The sequence below is a fragment of the Prionailurus viverrinus genome, chromosome D4, assembly GCF_022837055.1.
Source record: "Prionailurus viverrinus isolate Anna chromosome D4, UM_Priviv_1.0, whole genome shotgun sequence".
Taxonomy (NCBI): Eukaryota; Metazoa; Chordata; class Mammalia; order Carnivora; family Felidae; genus Prionailurus; species Prionailurus viverrinus.
This window is the reverse complement of record NC_062573.1, coordinates 20,893,365-20,909,856: the sequence shown is the minus strand read 5'-3', so window position 1 is coordinate 20,909,856 and position 16,492 is coordinate 20,893,365. Positions and strand designations below refer to the sequence as shown.

At 36.4% G+C, this 16,492-nt stretch overlaps 1 protein-coding gene across 4 annotated transcripts in view; it reads left to right on the top strand.

Moving 5' to 3' along the window:
* Positions 1 to 16,492, top strand: part of FSD1L (fibronectin type III and SPRY domain containing 1 like) — a 79,808-nt gene that overhangs the window by 35,126 nt on the left and 28,190 nt on the right. For all 4 annotated transcript variants that reach the window (XR_007146356.1, XM_047830455.1, XM_047830456.1 and 1 more), the window contains exons 5-8: positions 2,252 to 2,274; positions 6,812 to 6,933; positions 8,908 to 9,117; positions 11,080 to 11,178. Coding sequence is in view for 3 of the 4 variants with exons in the window: in XM_047830455.1 (XP_047686411.1) it covers positions 2,252 to 2,274; positions 6,812 to 6,933; positions 8,908 to 9,117; positions 11,080 to 11,178 (454 nt within the window). In the remaining variant the exon portion in view is untranslated. The remainder of the gene's footprint in view (positions 1 to 2,251; positions 2,275 to 6,811; positions 6,934 to 8,907; positions 9,118 to 11,079; positions 11,179 to 16,492) is intronic.

The window sequence follows — 16,492 nt, the reverse complement described above, 5'->3', positions numbered from 1 at the left end:
GCTTTCTAATACTGAATCCTAGAGTTAGACTTGCCCACCTAGGTATAGTCAATACAAGGCTATCTCAGTTCTGTGTGTGTGTGAGAGAGAGCCTATTTCTGTCAAACTTCCTGCATAGAGGCAAAGAACAGAATATATGTTCTCAGTAGGCAAGCAAGTTGCCAGAAAGAGGAAAAGTAACTGAGCTACTTATTTCTAGTTTCTCCTTTCAAACTCATCTCAGATTAAGTCCTTTCACCTCACCTGGAGGAAGAAATAAAGGGAGTCTAGGGGTAATGGTAGTGGCACTTATCCATATTTAAAGAAACAAGAAGATTCTCCTCTTTCTCTCCTCTGACATTTATATTAAAATCTTTGGTTTGTAATTCTAGCTGTAATGACAGTGTTTTTTAAAAATCATTGTAGGGGCGCCTGGGTGGCGCAGTCGGTTAAGCGTCTGACTTCAGCCAGGTCACGATCTCGCGGTCCGTGAGTTCGAGCCCCGCGTCAGGCTCTGGGCTGATGGCTCAGAGCCTGGAGCCTGTTTCCGATTCTGTGTCTCCCTCTCTCTGCCCCTCCCCCGTTCATGCTCTGTCTCTCTCTGTCCCAAAAATAAATAAAACGTTGAAAAAAAAAATTTTTTAAAAAAATAAAAATCATTGTAATTGACTTTCTTAACATTTCTTGTTCCTAATACCAAGGTAGTATCATGACTTGAGACACATATCAGTGCCACCTAATTGGGTTGTTTCCTGCAGAATGCAGGACTTGGAAAGTCTCTTTAGAAACTTATTAAGGACTAAAATGTCTTTTTGGTTTTAATTTTTTTAAATGTTTATTAATTTTTTAAAGAGAGACAGAACACAAGCAGGGGAGGGACAGAGAGGGAGGGAGACACAGAATCCAAAGCAGGCTCCAGGCTCCAGGCTGTCAGCACAGAGCCCGACGCAGGGCTCAAATCCATGATCTATGAGATCATGACCTGAGCCCAAGTTGGATGTTTAACTGAATAAGCCACCCAGGCACCCCAGGACTAAAATTTCTTGATAAAGGGAAGAGAATGATTAGTATACAGGTCTCACAGTTGATTCTGGTAGTGCTGGTAATGTGTCATATGCTGATGTCCTAAATGTCAGTTCTGGTTTTTTGTGTAGAAAGATATTCAGACCAGAATATTTTGGATGGGTATAAAAATGACCAATACCAAATAAGAACAGTATTAGAACTGAAGAGGAGAGGCAGCAGAAGCATTGCTATATACATCAAATTAGTGTTCAACTAAATTGAATAACTATTAGTATTGCCATGTGCCAGGCGTTATGCAAGGCCTAGGATTAGAGTGTAGAGCAAAACAGCTATAGTTTACATTGGATGTATTATTGTTAATTATGGTGGTCAGCGTGGGGGAAAAAAACTTTTGTTAAATATATTGCATTCTATGTAAATGTGAAGGGGACAGCAGTTTTTGTGTGTATTTTTCATTGTTTTTCTGTATACTCTATAGCACCAAGTGATAGCTCTTTCTTTCCTAAACTTGTGTTAGCATTCTCAAAAAAAAAAAAAACTAAAAAAACCCAAACATATCTCATGCATAGTAGGTTTAAGTTAGCAGCTTCTGTATCATCTCAGGGAAAGACCCTATTGCTACAAGTATTTCTCTGGTTTCTCCTTGTCTGAATTTTTGTCATTACAACTTTACTCTTTTGGATAAAGGATTGTAGAACTGCAGCCCAGTTTTATATGTTAGCAGGCAAGCTCTCAAAATACAAAGTCTTTGCCCAGGGAAGGCATATAGAGAAAACTTGGAACAACCATGATGAAATGGTGAAAGATCACTGAAGAAAAATTGGAGAACAGATTTGACATGTATAAGAAAACCATTAGATTGCATAGAAATGTGTGCCCCATGAAGGAGATTGATTGTTCTAGTTGAAGAGTGTCAGACTGAATGCAAGTGGAGGTGTGCTTTGATAATCTTAAGGTAAGGAAAAACATTTATAGTCATCTGGAATTAGTTTGAAGTGTTAAATTTTCCTCCTTTTAAGGTGACTTATATGGGGTCTGGATTTCTTTTTTTTTTTACTATAATTCTAACATCACGTTGTGCAAGCTGATATGAACTGTACAGATTTCCTGTAATACATGTTTTGATGACTGTGAAACTAATCTATTCCAGGGTTTATATCCTAACTTTTCTTGCATGTCACTGCCATTGAAACTTGCATGAAAAACACTAACTGCCTTCTTTCTCTTCTCCCTGATTTGCTTCAAGGCTGCCAGACAGATCAAGGATAGGTATGGTATACAACCTACATTTTTATATGTGTCAATATTGAAGTCAGAAATGAAATTCAAGAACAGTTTCTTACTAGACTTTCGTTGGTTAAAATAAAAATACCTAATATCCAAGTATAAAAAAAGAAAATGTCTTCTGCATATCTTCTGGAATAAACAATATATCAGCAAGATTAAAAAAAAATTAGTTGTGGGCAATTATGTACTTCCAAAAGAATTTCATTTCTGGTATAATATAGTTAGTTTTAGTACAGTTCTTTAATTAGCTATGAATGGTTGGGAACCCATTTTGGATAATTAAAAAATACATATTTCCTGGAATGTATTTTTTTGTTGTTCATAAATTTTATAATTATGTCTTATTTTCTGAGAAGTCATAGCATTTTTAATAGTCCTCAAGAGCTAAAGCTCTCCTACTTCACTGCTCTCCTGTTTAACACCTTTGTATTCTCATTCCATCCTGTTCCTGGTGCCATCTCTTTCTGTTTCTCATGCCACTCCTATTTAGTGTGTGGGAAGAGAAAATTAAAATGATGACTTTGTTTTAAGAGGTCTTTCTCATTGATAGAGACAGAATTAAGAAAGGTAATGTAGTACTGGCTGTAATGAATACACCAAAGGGCTAAAAGAGCTGCTAGCAGTTTTGGATTGGGTTACCACAGAAGGGATGGTTTTGCTCTTCCTGGCTAATCACTACACATTGAATAGTGAGATTATCACTTAAGGTTTACTCCTTTGAGGATTATGAAATTTGCTGAAAGGGGTAGCTCTTCAAAGCACGACTCTGAGTCCTAGATTAAATTATTTATTCTTCATCAGATAATTCACAAAATTATTCATCATGGGTTGTGTGAAAACCAGTGTGTCTATTGTTAATCTTGGTTGAAGTCTTCAATTCTGTTTTTCTGATGGCTTATTATTTGACTAGAGGCAAGAGTCACATGCCAGTCTTTAGCACTCTTAGCACAGATGTTAGTTTTTATATATTTTTGGTATATTTTATATCAGGGAGTGATTAAAGACGTGGGTCATTCTTATCAATCCTGCTTGTGGAAAGGTGATTATGAGAATTTGAAGGTGAGAAGTATTGACTGTACAAAGGAATGGGTGCTAGATAGGTCAGTTTTTTGGATAAGGTAGAATTGGGTTGTATCTGCTGGAATTCGGTACAAGTAATCCATCTTTCAGTGTGGCTAGATCATTCTCTTTAGCCACCTACTCCACTCTCCACTCTGTCTTTCCCTGGTCTCTGATTTTCTGGATTAGAAGTCATTTCCTAATCAAGCTTTTGGCTATCCAAAGACTTTTTATGAGAGCCCTTGCAAGATCTTCTTTTGTTCCTCTCCTAGGAATCTATATGGTTCTGTGCTTCCAAGAATCCTTTTCTTACCCCTTACCTCTTTCTCTGTCCAGATATGTTTGTCAGAATTTAATGCTCATTTTTCATGGCTGAATGCAAAGCTTTAGTGAAGCTTAACTTCTTTGCCCCTCGAAGCCTACTTCTTGGCTTGATTTCATCAGTTTCTGAGTGATATCAGCAGTCAGGGTTCCTTTTCTCTGTCAAAGCACTTTTTTTTTTTTTTTTGATCAAAGTCTATACATTATTTATTTTGGCTACCTACAAAATTTTTACTCACTGCCTGAGAACTTCTGGGTCTTGGGCTTAATGTTTTAAAACTTCATAATGTCCAGGTTTCTCTGATATAGATATTAGGTGCTCTCTCAGGAAACAAGCTTCTAGAATTCCATCATTGCCATTTATGATATAAAAATAATTTAAATATATAGTCAAAATAAAACAGTTTCTACTGAGGGAAGAAGTGGCATTTTAAGGAAAAGTGTGTACCATACCTGACCAGGGAATCAAGTATATACAATTGAAAGGGAATCAAGTATATACAATTGAAATTGAATATTTATCATTTGTTGTGATAGAGGTTATGCAGGAGAAACAGTGGGAGTGACAGTTAAAACTAGCAACTGAAATGAAAAGATAATACACATCAGATCTCTGTAACTTTACAGATCACTAGTATGTACTTCTGGGTGCTTTTAGTAATGTTGTAAGATGATTAGTTGAGGTTTGCTGTGGATTTCTGGTTCTTGAAAGAAAGGGATCTTGAAAGGGTAGGTCACGTTAATTAAGTAGATACTTTGAGGAAATGAAAGTGCTCATGCATATGTTTTGCAGTTATTTTGTCTTTGTAAAAATAAAACTAAGGGGAAAGGATCCTTATATTCAGCTTGTATTATAGGAAGTAAACCAAGAAAATCAAGGTGAATTAAAACAGTCCTGATCACAAGGATCTTGTAGAGAATTATCTAGGATTGTAGATTGTTGGTTTGGGCTTTCAGACACAATGGTCTAAATTTATTCAGTTTAAAAAATTTGTTCAGTCTTTTGAAAGATTATAGCATTGTTGTACATCTGTGTTGATTTAGGGAGACTGAAATCTTCACTGACTAGAAAATAAAGGTTATTCTTGTTTTTTAGGTTTTGATAGACCTTTCTAATGTACGTTTGGGGGACATTCTTTTTCTTTGAGGCCATAGTGATTAAAATCAAGTTTTATAGATAAAGTTTCAGATTTAAATTCCCTAAAATACTTTCGGATATTTTTTTTGAACAGTTCTCAAAAAACATTTAAATAGGTTTAGAAGCATCCAAGTAGGTTCAAACCCATTTATTGATTCAGTAGTCATTTACTAAGTACCTATCTGAATATAGCTCTTTCAGAAGTCTTCAAATCACAAAATACTTGGGTATTTTGTAAAAGAACAAACTAAGTGGGGCACCTGGGTGGCTCAGTTGATTAAGCATCCAATTCTTGATTTTGGCTCATGTCATGATCTCACAGTCACGAGATTGAGCCCCTCTCAGGCTCTTTGCTGGGCATGGATCCCACTTCAGATTCTCTCTCTCTCCCTCTGCCCTTCCCACTCACATGCACACTCTCTACAAAAATAAATAAATAAAAGAACAAAGTAAGACTGAGCCTTTGTTTCTAACTTTTTATTGATATCACCTGAAATTTAAGTATTGAGAACCAATAACTTAAAGTAATGTGTGTGAAATATTCAGCATTGTGCTTGGTATTCAGTGAGTTCCCTTTCCCGTAAATTGTATTTCACTATAGCACATTCTTCTTGATCAATAGATCAGCTGTCATTGTTATTAATAAAATAATTACTTTCCTAGTTAAAAAATTTTTCTTAACGTTTATTTATTTTTGAGACAGAGAGAGACAGAGCATGAACAGGGGAGGGTCAGAGGGAGACACAGACTCCGAAACAGGCTCCAGGCTCTGAGCGGTCAGCACAGAGCCCAACGCGGGGCTCGAACTCACAGACCGCGAGATCACGACCTGAGCCGAAGTCGGACACTTAACCAACTGAGCCACCCAGGCGCCCCTACTTTCCTAGTTTTAAAATGAAGTAAACTAACTGAATACAGCATCCGTTTGACATTTTTTATCCCAGAATAACTGAAGATAGCAAGTTTGATATTTTCCCATACCACGTATCTCTGGGTAGATTTGGCAGATTTGGCAGATTTGAATGACTAGGCCTAGTATTCCCTTTGTTCCTCAGCTCTATTTACTTCTCCCAAATTGGGTACTAGCAGGACATCATCCGTGAATAGTACTTTTGTATCATTCTTTGACCAAAGATGATAAGGGGTGTTACTTTGTTATACTTGTGGAAACTTATTGTAATATAAAAAATTGAAATTTGAGATAAAATGGCAAATTAATAGAATATAAGAATTTCTTTTAATCTCCAGTTTTAATTGACAGAACAGTTCCCCCATACTTTGCGTAAAATGAGGTCTGGTATGGCTTCTTTCTTTTTTTGTTTTGTTTTTAATACCATATTCATCTAATAAATGTGTATTGGACTGTTATTTCCATGGCATATGGTTTCACAGGGCTGTTTCTCCTTATATCCTTCCGTTTAGCTGATTTTGATGCATCACAGCGACACCTACTAACATGGTTTTCAAAATTGTGATTTCACTTCTCTCCTTTCTCATCTGTGGCCCATCTTTAGCAGCTGCCAGGTGCACAATATTTGGTCAGTGTACTTTTACTCTTATTTGAGGATACATGGAGTAGTTGTGACTACTAAAGAGAGCATGCAGTTCATGATCTGGCACGTGAGAAGGGGTGAGGTTGGCATCAGGAAGTCAGTGAGATTGAGCGTACAGAGGCTCAGATCCCTGTTGAGTCTGCTAATAATGATTTTATATGGGATATTTTCTCTTGAGATATTTTTATTTGTGTACAATTTTATAAAACTGGCTGGAGGAAAGTTGCGTTAAGTTATATTTGAATGTCTAAAATTAAAAACATTTTACAGTTTTTTATTTAGTTAATTTTCAAAAGACTCTGAGAACAAATTTATTTTTAGCTTTGTTACCTTTGTTATAGTTTCTGGTACTACTAAAGTGAAATAACTTCTGTCTTTTCATTTATAAATTAAATATGGTATACTCCCCATTCTTTTATTTTTAAAAGTATATTTTTGTTTACCATAGAGTAACAATGGCTTCAGCCTTTCGCCTTTCTTTGAAACCAAAGGTCAGTGACAACATGACTCATTTAATGGTGGATTTTTCTCAGGAAAGACAGATGCTGCAAACTTTGAAGTTTTTGCCAGGTAAGTATATATATATATATATATATATATATATATATATATATATATATATAATGTAAGGTGGCTTTTTTGGTAACGAACTTTGAAATGTATATATTAAAGAAGTGTAATGTGGAAATTTTTTTCTTCAATCAGCGAAGGAATAATTAAATTTCCTACTCTTTACTTTTAGAGAATTACTTCCCTGGTAGTAAAAATTCTGTTTTAAGAATCCGTCAAAGGGATATCTTTTATTGCTAGTTTGGCAGAGAGAAGCAATAATACCGTGATAGTTAACAGTGAGTTTTAGGGCCAGACTTAGATTTGAATCCTGGCTGCCATTTACTTGCTGTGAACCTTGAACAAATTATTTAACTTTGCTTCATTTTTTTCATCTATAAAATGTGATGGTATTCTTCTAGGGTTTGTGTAAGGATTAAATGAATTGAAATCTCTAAACCTCTTGAAAGGAGTACCTGGCACATAGTAAACACTCAGTGCATATTAGCTGTTGTAATTACCAGTATAGTTGTGGTTATTGGCTCAGATGACATTTTATTTCCAGTAATAACATGTTAACATTGGTTTATTAGAATATTAGTATGAGGATATTTCAGTAGCCAAAACCATTTGAAATTGAGTCTCAAATTATTTTCCACATATGTGAGAGAGCCAACTAGGGACCTTTTGGCTAGTATTCTCTTTTTAGCTCACATCAAGTGATGGTGTTAGGCTGGTAGCTAAAACAGTTTGGACATGGTGGATTGAAGGAGCAAGTGCTTTTTTACTTACTTACAGGTGCTTTTTACTTACAGGTTCTAGTTAGAACTGACCTTTAGTTTTTGGAGGTTAGCTGGAAAGACAGATTAGTAGTCATGAAACTATAATGGAACTAATAAAGGTAGCAGAAGTGAAGTACAGTAAAACCTTGGATTGTGAGTAGCTTGTTCTGCTAGTGTTCTGCAAATAAGCAATGAGTTCTAATAAATTTTAACTCGATAAATGAGTGATGTCTTGCAATACGAATAGTACGTGACCCCAAATGTCACATGATCACAACTGAGCCAATAATTCTTGAAATTCGCCTTGATCTACGGGTGCTATAGATTACAAGCATGTTCCTGGAACAAATTATGCTCACAAGCCAAGGTTTTACCGTATTAACTTGTGTGGGCCAGGTCAGAAGTTGTAAGTAAGTTTATAGAAGGAAAAGATGAGAGAAGGAGCCATAGATGTAGAAGAAGAAATGATACTTCAGGATACTACAGGATATCTACCTGTAAATTGGCCTTTCAGAATTATTATTGTCATTCATACTACTTTTTTTAATTAAAAAAAATTTTTTTTAGTGTTTATTTTTGAGAGAGAGAGAGAAACAGAGTGTGAGTTGGGGAGGGTCAGAGAGAGAGAGAGGGAGACACAGAATCCGAAGCAGGCTCCAGGCTCTGAGCTGTCAGCACAGAGCCCGATGAGGGGCTCAGACCCATGAACCATGATGAGATCGTGACCTGAACTGAAGTCAGATGCTTAACTGACTGAGCCACCCAGGTGCCCCTACAATTCTTTTATAAACAAGATTTTAAAAATACATAGAAAATATCTTAAATTATTATAATCATTGGATTCAAAGCAAGTTATTCTATTTTGTCAGTAGTGATTTCATCTATATTCTATAGCTGTTTGAAGTAACAGATTAAAAAATATGTGTTGAGAAGTAACAAGTCATTGTTGGTTCTTTATCCTTAGCATGTTCGAATTTCTTTTTGCCAAATAAGATTTTAACAAATCTTGAATACGTCTGTGAAAGAACTTTGAAACGAATTTTTAAATGGAACTTGGAAAAATAGTTACTTTGCATTTATAGGGTATCCTTTCTTGTAGCCTGATTCAGTGGAACCATTCAAAAGCAACTTGAAGAAAGCAGTTTGAATGACAAACGTGAATATTGGATTAGTACTGTAGTAAATGAGAAATGAGCCTGTATTTTTCTTTCAGTTCCTAAAGCTCCAGAGATAGATCCAGTAGAGTGTTTGGTGGCTGACAATTCTGTAACAGTGGCTTGGAGAATGCCAGAAGAAGATAATAAAATTGATCATTTTATACTGGAATATCGGAAAACTAATTTTGACGGACTTCCACGTGTAAAGGATGAGCGATGCTGGGAGATAATTGATAATATTAAGGGTACTGAATATACACTATCAGGTAAAATGACTGCATTTTGTGAATTTCTTTCTCAGAAAGTAAATGTAATTGTGAAGAATATTTTGAGTTACTTTAGATATTTTTTTTAAGTTTTATTTCTCTTTTTCAAAGAGAGCAAGAGAGCACGCATGAGCTCATGGGAGGGGTGGAGAGGGAATCCCAAGCAGGCCTGTGCCGTTAGCATGGAGTGTGATGTGATGCTCCGAGCTGGAATTGAGTCAGAGGCTTAACCAACTGAGCTACCCAGGCTCCGTTGAGTTACTTTAGAAGATGAAATTAAGTTTCTTTAGCCAGGTTTTTTCTATATTTGTTATAGAAGTGAATTTCTCTTATAATATCAGGAAAACTTTCATTTTAACTCCTTCCTGATATTTTCAGTTTGTTAAAACAATGTATGTAAAACAAACATGAAGGAGTGTTTTGGAAACAATATTTCAGAATAACATCAATTTTAACCTTGGTTTTTTTTTTCTTTTGTTTTTTATTTTTTTAAATGTTTTTATTTATTTTTGAGACAGAGACAGAGCATGAGCAGGGGAGGGGCAGAGACAGAGGGAGACACAGAATCCAGAGCAGGCTCCAGGCTCCGAACTGTCAGCACAGAGCCCGACGTGGGGCTCAAACTCACAGACTGTGAGATCATGACCTGAGCCGAAGTCAGACACTCAACCGACTGAGCCACCCAGGCACCCCTAACCTTGGTTTTTTAACAATAAAAAAGCTGTCAACTTTTTAGGTGAACGTACTACCCCTGCATTTCAGTGGTTCTATAAATACTGTTGCTTTTACCTTTTTATGATTATCTTCACAGTAATACTTACAGAGCTATGACTTGGTATTAGAAATTTGTGTGTTAGCCTTTTCTTTCAAAAGGTGTCTCTATGTATAGGGGACTTTGGCTATTTTAAGTAGCCATATATTTCCGGAGTAGTTCAACACTTGTTATGCATGAGCAGTAACATTACCATTGTTGAGCACTTACCACTTGTCAGCTGGGCTGAAGTGTATTACATAATACGTCTCATTTAATCAGTATAGTACATCTCATTTAATCTTTATAATTATGAGGTTGGTTTTATCATTTTTATTTTACAGATACAAAAACTCGTTCTGTCAAGTTGTTGATGGTCCCTTAGCTAGTATTTTTTGGACTGAAGTTTTAAAGATTTTATTATTTTTCTAAAGTAATCTCTACAACCAGTGTGGGACTCAAAGTTATAACTCCGAGAACCAGAGTCGCATGCTCCACTCATTGAGCCAGCCAGGCACCCGACGGACTAAGATTTTAATCTAGACGTGACTAACTTCAGAGTTTTACTGTTAATCCCTATGCTTTACTTTCTCTTTAAATTCATTTTTCACATAAAAATACAGTGTTTCATAAATATTAAAATTCTTTAGGGTGTCTTCTTTCCAGAAATTGAGTATGTTACTTTAAATTGTAGGAGCGCCTGGGTGCCTCAGTCGGTTAAGTGTCCGACTTCGGCTCAGGTCATGATCTCATGGTTCATGAGTTCGAGCTCCATGTCTGGCTCTGTGCTGACAGCTCAGAGCCTGGAGCCTGCTTCAGATTCTTTGTCTCCATCTCTCTTTGCCCCTCCCCCGCTTATGCTCTGTCTCTCTCAAAAATAAATAAAACATTAAAAAAATTTTTTTTTAAATATGTCATTTCTCCTTGAATGAGACATTACTTTTAACTTGAGAATACCTTTTTATCACTAGGTTAAAAAAGAAAAAAACATTGATTAAACTGTATTATTTATATTTATTTTGAAGAAAGTAAGAAATAAATCATGATTCCTCTTATTTTTGGCATTACCACTGTTTTAACATAAATTGATACTCCTGTGGAGTAAAGAGGGAGTTCTCAAGAGGGAATATGTCTGTTTGAAGGTTCATACTCCTACTTTGGGAGTAGATCCCTTTAATTTTCATATCTGAAAACCATTTTCATTTTTTCAGGCTTAAAGTTTGATTCAAAGTATATGAATTTCAGAGTTCGAGCTTGTAACAAAGCTGTAGCTGGAGAGTATTCTGATCCAGTGACTCTAGAGACCAAAGGTAAGATTGTAGATATTTATACAGCATAAAACAAAACTTAACATCCGAAGTTATTCAAGACTGGGACAGGAAGCATTTCATGTATGGTAGCATTTCTTCCCTATGGTGTATGCATGCACATACATACTTGGAATTCTCAGTAGTAGGAATTTAAGATGGGGAAATTAGGACTATACTATTGGTTTTCATTAGTTCTTTTTTTATGATGGTATTCAAATAGGTAAAATAGACTGAGGTGATGGCATTGGATCCTGTGGTGTGGGTGCTTTACAAATTGCAGTCTAGTATGAATACGTAGGCATCAGTGAGATTTGCCCACAGATGGATTGGATTGGATTATGGCTCAATAATGGGGAAGTATAGGGGCGCCTGGGTGGCGCAGTCGGTTAAGCGTCCGACTTCAGCCAGGTCACGATCTCGCGGTCCTTGAGTTCGAACCCGGCGTCAGGCTCTGGGCTGATGGCTCAGAGCCTGGAGCCTGTTTCCTATTCTGTGTCTCCCTCTCTCTCTGCCCCTCCCCCGTTCATGCTCTGTCTCTCTCTGTCCCAAAAATAAATAAACGTTGAAAAAAAAAATTAAAAAAAAAAAAAAATAATGGGAAGTACCATTTCAGTTTAGTTCACGTACTCTCTGTTTTCTTAAACCTTATTGTAGAAATTAACATTTGTATATTTTATTAATGTTTACAAAGCACTCTCACACTTTTCCATTTGATCATTAAAACCATCTTGAGGGATCAGTAGTTTAAATATTACTGATACCCATTTTGCAGATGAAGAAAGTTTACATATGTTAAATGACTTGCCCACAATCCCTAGAACTAACTTGAAAAGGTGTAAAGAATCTGTTTCCAAATTCTGTGCCAACCCTTACTGTGGGCCTGGAACCAATTCAGATTTAGTTAAAACTCTCTAGAATAACATATTTCAACATGGAACATTTTTGAGGTATTTACCATTTGGAAGGCCATAATGCTAGAGATCTTGTCATTTGTGAGATGGTAATTGACTGGATTTACCACAAGAATCAGATTCTACACACTGTTGAAGTACTTCGGCCTTTAGGGGTTCCACTGACCTTCAGTTCACATAGCATTTGAATAGGTTTGTGTGCCAGAGTTTGATATGATTTGGAAGTGATATAAAAATATTATATCAGAATAGGTGCACCTGGGTGGCTCCTTTGGTCAAGTGCTGACTTCGGCTCAGGTCATGATCTCGCGGTTCATGAGTTCAAGCCCCGCATCGCGCTCTGTGCTGACATCTCAGAGCTTGGAGCCTGCTTCAGATTCTGTGTCTCCCTCTGTCTCTGCTCCTAACCCACTCATGCTCTGTCTTTCTCTGTCTCTTAAAAATAAATGAACATTAAAAAAATTTTTGTTTAAAAATACTATATCAGAATAAAGCAAAATGTGAAGCCTGTAAATTATTGACAAATTCAAAAGAAAATGTTTGCATCATAAAGGTAAAAAAACTAAATTGAGTAATTTTTTGGGGTTAGCTAATGTTTTTATTGGAGAACTATAGATAACTTAGCCAAGAAATGGTTACTCTGAATTACTTGTTATTAAACTGATACATGACTGTGATTTCTTGAGAGATTTTAACCATTTCAAGGTATAGTTATAGATAATCTTTACACAGCTTGAACTGTTTTGAGCCCTGTCAGGTAAAACTGCATTGTTACTATTATTCTTCCTCAGAAGTATTGTATCTTTTTATTTCTTTTGTTTCTTCTCCTTTACCCTTTATATTTAGTCACCAAACTTGGACCTGTACATTTCTATGCAAATTCTACAGATTCAGGAGAATGAATAGCTGGCTTTAAATTTCCTTGGAGCTGGGCTGGCTGGTCCTGTTGGCAGGGTCTGGATCTTAGTAGTCAAATTCTTGATCTTGGTGTTCGTAGAGTTGCTTTTAGTCTTTTTAAGAGTTCTCACTGGGTAAACCCCCTGGGGTGGGGATAGACTGAAACTCAACCCTGAGGCCCACTAAACATTTAATTCTGAACTTCAGGGAGACCCAGAATAAAATTTGTCTCTTAAATAGCTATAGACCACAGCTTCTCTAAGGGCTATTCCATACCACTGGACTGGTAACTGGACTGGTAACTGGTAATGAGGGCAAGAGCTCCAAAGGAAAAGTGTAGATGTTAAAAAAATGACATGTTGAACAATTGCTTGCTAGTTTTTTTGGCTTGCTGTAGTGCTTTTTGACCAACCATTGAAATACAGGTATGGAGCAGAGAATTGGAGGAAAAGGGAGAGAGCTGGAAGTTAAATAGTTGAAGCCTACCAGAATTTGATATCCTGTCTTTTAATGGTGCTTGATGTGGGAAATAGTGAACATTATTAATTTCTGTCTCCAATGTATGTAGCACTGTTCCTGTCATTGGGATTGTCACATATGATGAATAATTGAAGTTCTAATTAACGGAATTTTTCTGTGGTTTATCCCTTCCTTTTAATGGTAAATGATATGATACTAATCACAAATTACTCTCAAGTTTCAAATGATAGTGGCTATGGTGTAATTTTAGAGTACCAAGAAAGCAGCTACCAATACAAATACATGAAACATAATGGTACTTTGATATTTTGGTACTTTGTTTTCACAGACTTTTAAAGATATGGGAACTAATTCCTAGTTCTATTACAGAGATGATATGAGAGGCAGGACTGATGTTTGAGACCTCACTTTTGAGGACTGATGTGTTTTTTTCTTTTAAACAACACAGTATCCCTGTTAGCTTAGAGAGGCTCCATGACTTCATTGAGGTCCCAGAAAGGGGATAGTGTCCAAAAAAAAAAGGGGGGGGGGCAAGGAGATAGATTAAAGATTATACCCCTGGGATGGAAGCCCATGCCTTTCTGTCTGCATGTTGTGGTATTTAGTAAGTCTAGTCTCGGGTAGCTTGGCAGGGACACCTTTTCTTGCCACTCATGACCCCATCCTTCTTCATCACATTAAACATTAGGGAACAGTCTTAGGATTTTTTTCTTACCTTTTTTTTTTAAACAGCCTTAGGATTGTAACAAGTGGCTGAGAATTGATAGCACCTTAGAGTTATAATTTACTTTTTCTTTCTGTCCAGAGTAGGTACCCTCACATGTATTACCTAATAGCTAATATAGAGGTTAATTAACGATGTTTTTAAAATTTATTTATTTATTTTTAATTTTTTTTAATGTTTATTTATTTTTGAGAGAGACAGAGACAGAATGCGAGTGGGTTAGGGGCAGAGAGAGAGGGAGACACAGAATCGGAATCTGAGCTGTCAGCACATAGCCCGACGCGGGGCTCGAACTCATGAGCTGTGAGATCATGACCGGAGCCGAAGTTGGATGCTCAACTGACTGGGCTACCCAGGCACCTTAACCCTGTTTTTTTAATTAATTAATTATTTTTTTCTTTTTTAGTATTCTCTACACCCAACATGGGGTTCAAACTCATGACCCCAAGATTGAGTCTCATGCTCTTCTCACTGAACCAGCCAGGTGCCCCAACCTTTTTTTTTTTTTTTTTTTTTTAGTTTATTTATTTATTTTGAGAGAGTGCATGAGCACACATAGGGGAGGGGCAGAGAGAGGGAGAGAGAGGGAGAGAGAGAGAGAGAGAGAGAGAGAGAGAGAGAGAGAGAATTCCAAGCAGGCTCAGCACTTTCAGCGTGGAGCCCAATGTGGGGCTCAAACTCATGAACCATGAGATCATGACCTGAGCTGAAATCAGGAGTCAGACGCTTAACTGACTGAGGCACCCAGACGCCACAGCCCAACCCGGTTTTCTTAAGGCATTTCGTTCTTGGTAGTATAGGATCTCAAGTTTGCTTAATCCTAACTTTTTAGTCACCTACCTATGAGGTAATTATTAAGTGCCTATTTAGTAACCTGCTTATTAAGGAGTTTTGTTTACATTTTTACTGAAAGACTGTATTTTTTTCTGTAAGTTCATTTTTGTTTACATGCAAATTTTGAAAAGCTAGTAACTTATATAGTATATTTATTAGAAGCAGTGTGGTCAGTAGATTTGTATTTACAATGTTATTTTATAATTAAAGACAATGAACAATGGGTCAGATGCATAGTTGAAATTAAAGTGTACTTTACAGAACAGTGAAGGAAAAAATTTTTAATCTACTAGGTAAACATTAGGCTTTTTATATGAATATTTTATTGTTTGATGATGCATACTTCATAGACAGAAACATTGAAGCTTTGGCTAAATCAAGTAATATCCTTAAGTGAAATGGGGTTGTAAAGGAAGTACCACTTCAATGAGTAATTACCAGAAATTTGAACTTTTGAAGGAAAGTAGAACTAAGAGAAGCAGATTAGTTGGTAACTATGTAGTATATGATACCTTGCTTAAGGCAGAGATTCTAGGAATTGTATTTTAGAATATGAGGAGTCTGCATTACTCAGCTTAATCAATATATTTTAATGATTTACCTTCAATTTCCAAAGAGAGAAGATAATACCTTGTTACACTGATTTCCTAAAGTAGGAATTCTGAGTAAGTTTTCTGAGTAGGATAGATAGTTCCCCCAAATACCAAATAATTTAAAAAACATAGTTTTGTTTCATTTTTTTTAAATTATTTTTAAAATTTGAGTACAGTTGGCACAATGTTACATTAGTTTTAGGGGTACAACATAGTGATTCAACTTCTCTGTAGTTCCCCCAAATGTAGCTACTATCTGTCACCATATAATGCTATTCCAGTCCCAGTTACTATATTCCTTAAGCTGTGCCTTTTTCCCCCATGACTTTGTTTTCGTGTATTTTGATTTGTTTTCATTTAAGTAGTCTTTTCCCCATCTCTTTGCCATGTAAGTCACCTCTAGCTCTATCAGCTGGGTCGGTTTCCTTGTTCCTGTGCTCATTTCTGTGTGCTTTTTTTTTTTTTTAATGTTTATTTTCAAGAGACAGAGAGACAGAGAGAGACAGAGTGTGAATGAGGGAGGGGCAGAGAGAGAGGAAGACACAGAATCTGAAGCAGGCTCCAGGCTCTGAGCTGTTAGCACAGAGCCCGATGCGGGGCGTGAACTCACAAACCGCGAGATCATGACCTAAGCTGAAGTTGGATGCTTAACTGACTGAGCCACTCAGGCACCCTCTCTGTGCTTTTTAACTCAAAACTACTGAGAGTTTAACTATGAAACTATTAAGTATTAGAGCATCAGAGAAAATGTGTATGTGCCAGGCTGTGTAATTTTTTATACCACATCACTTTTTCTTCATCCTCAATTCCACCGGCTCCTCTTCCTATTTAGTTATAACAGTCAACTGATAATCAACTGATATTCTAATAGCAGA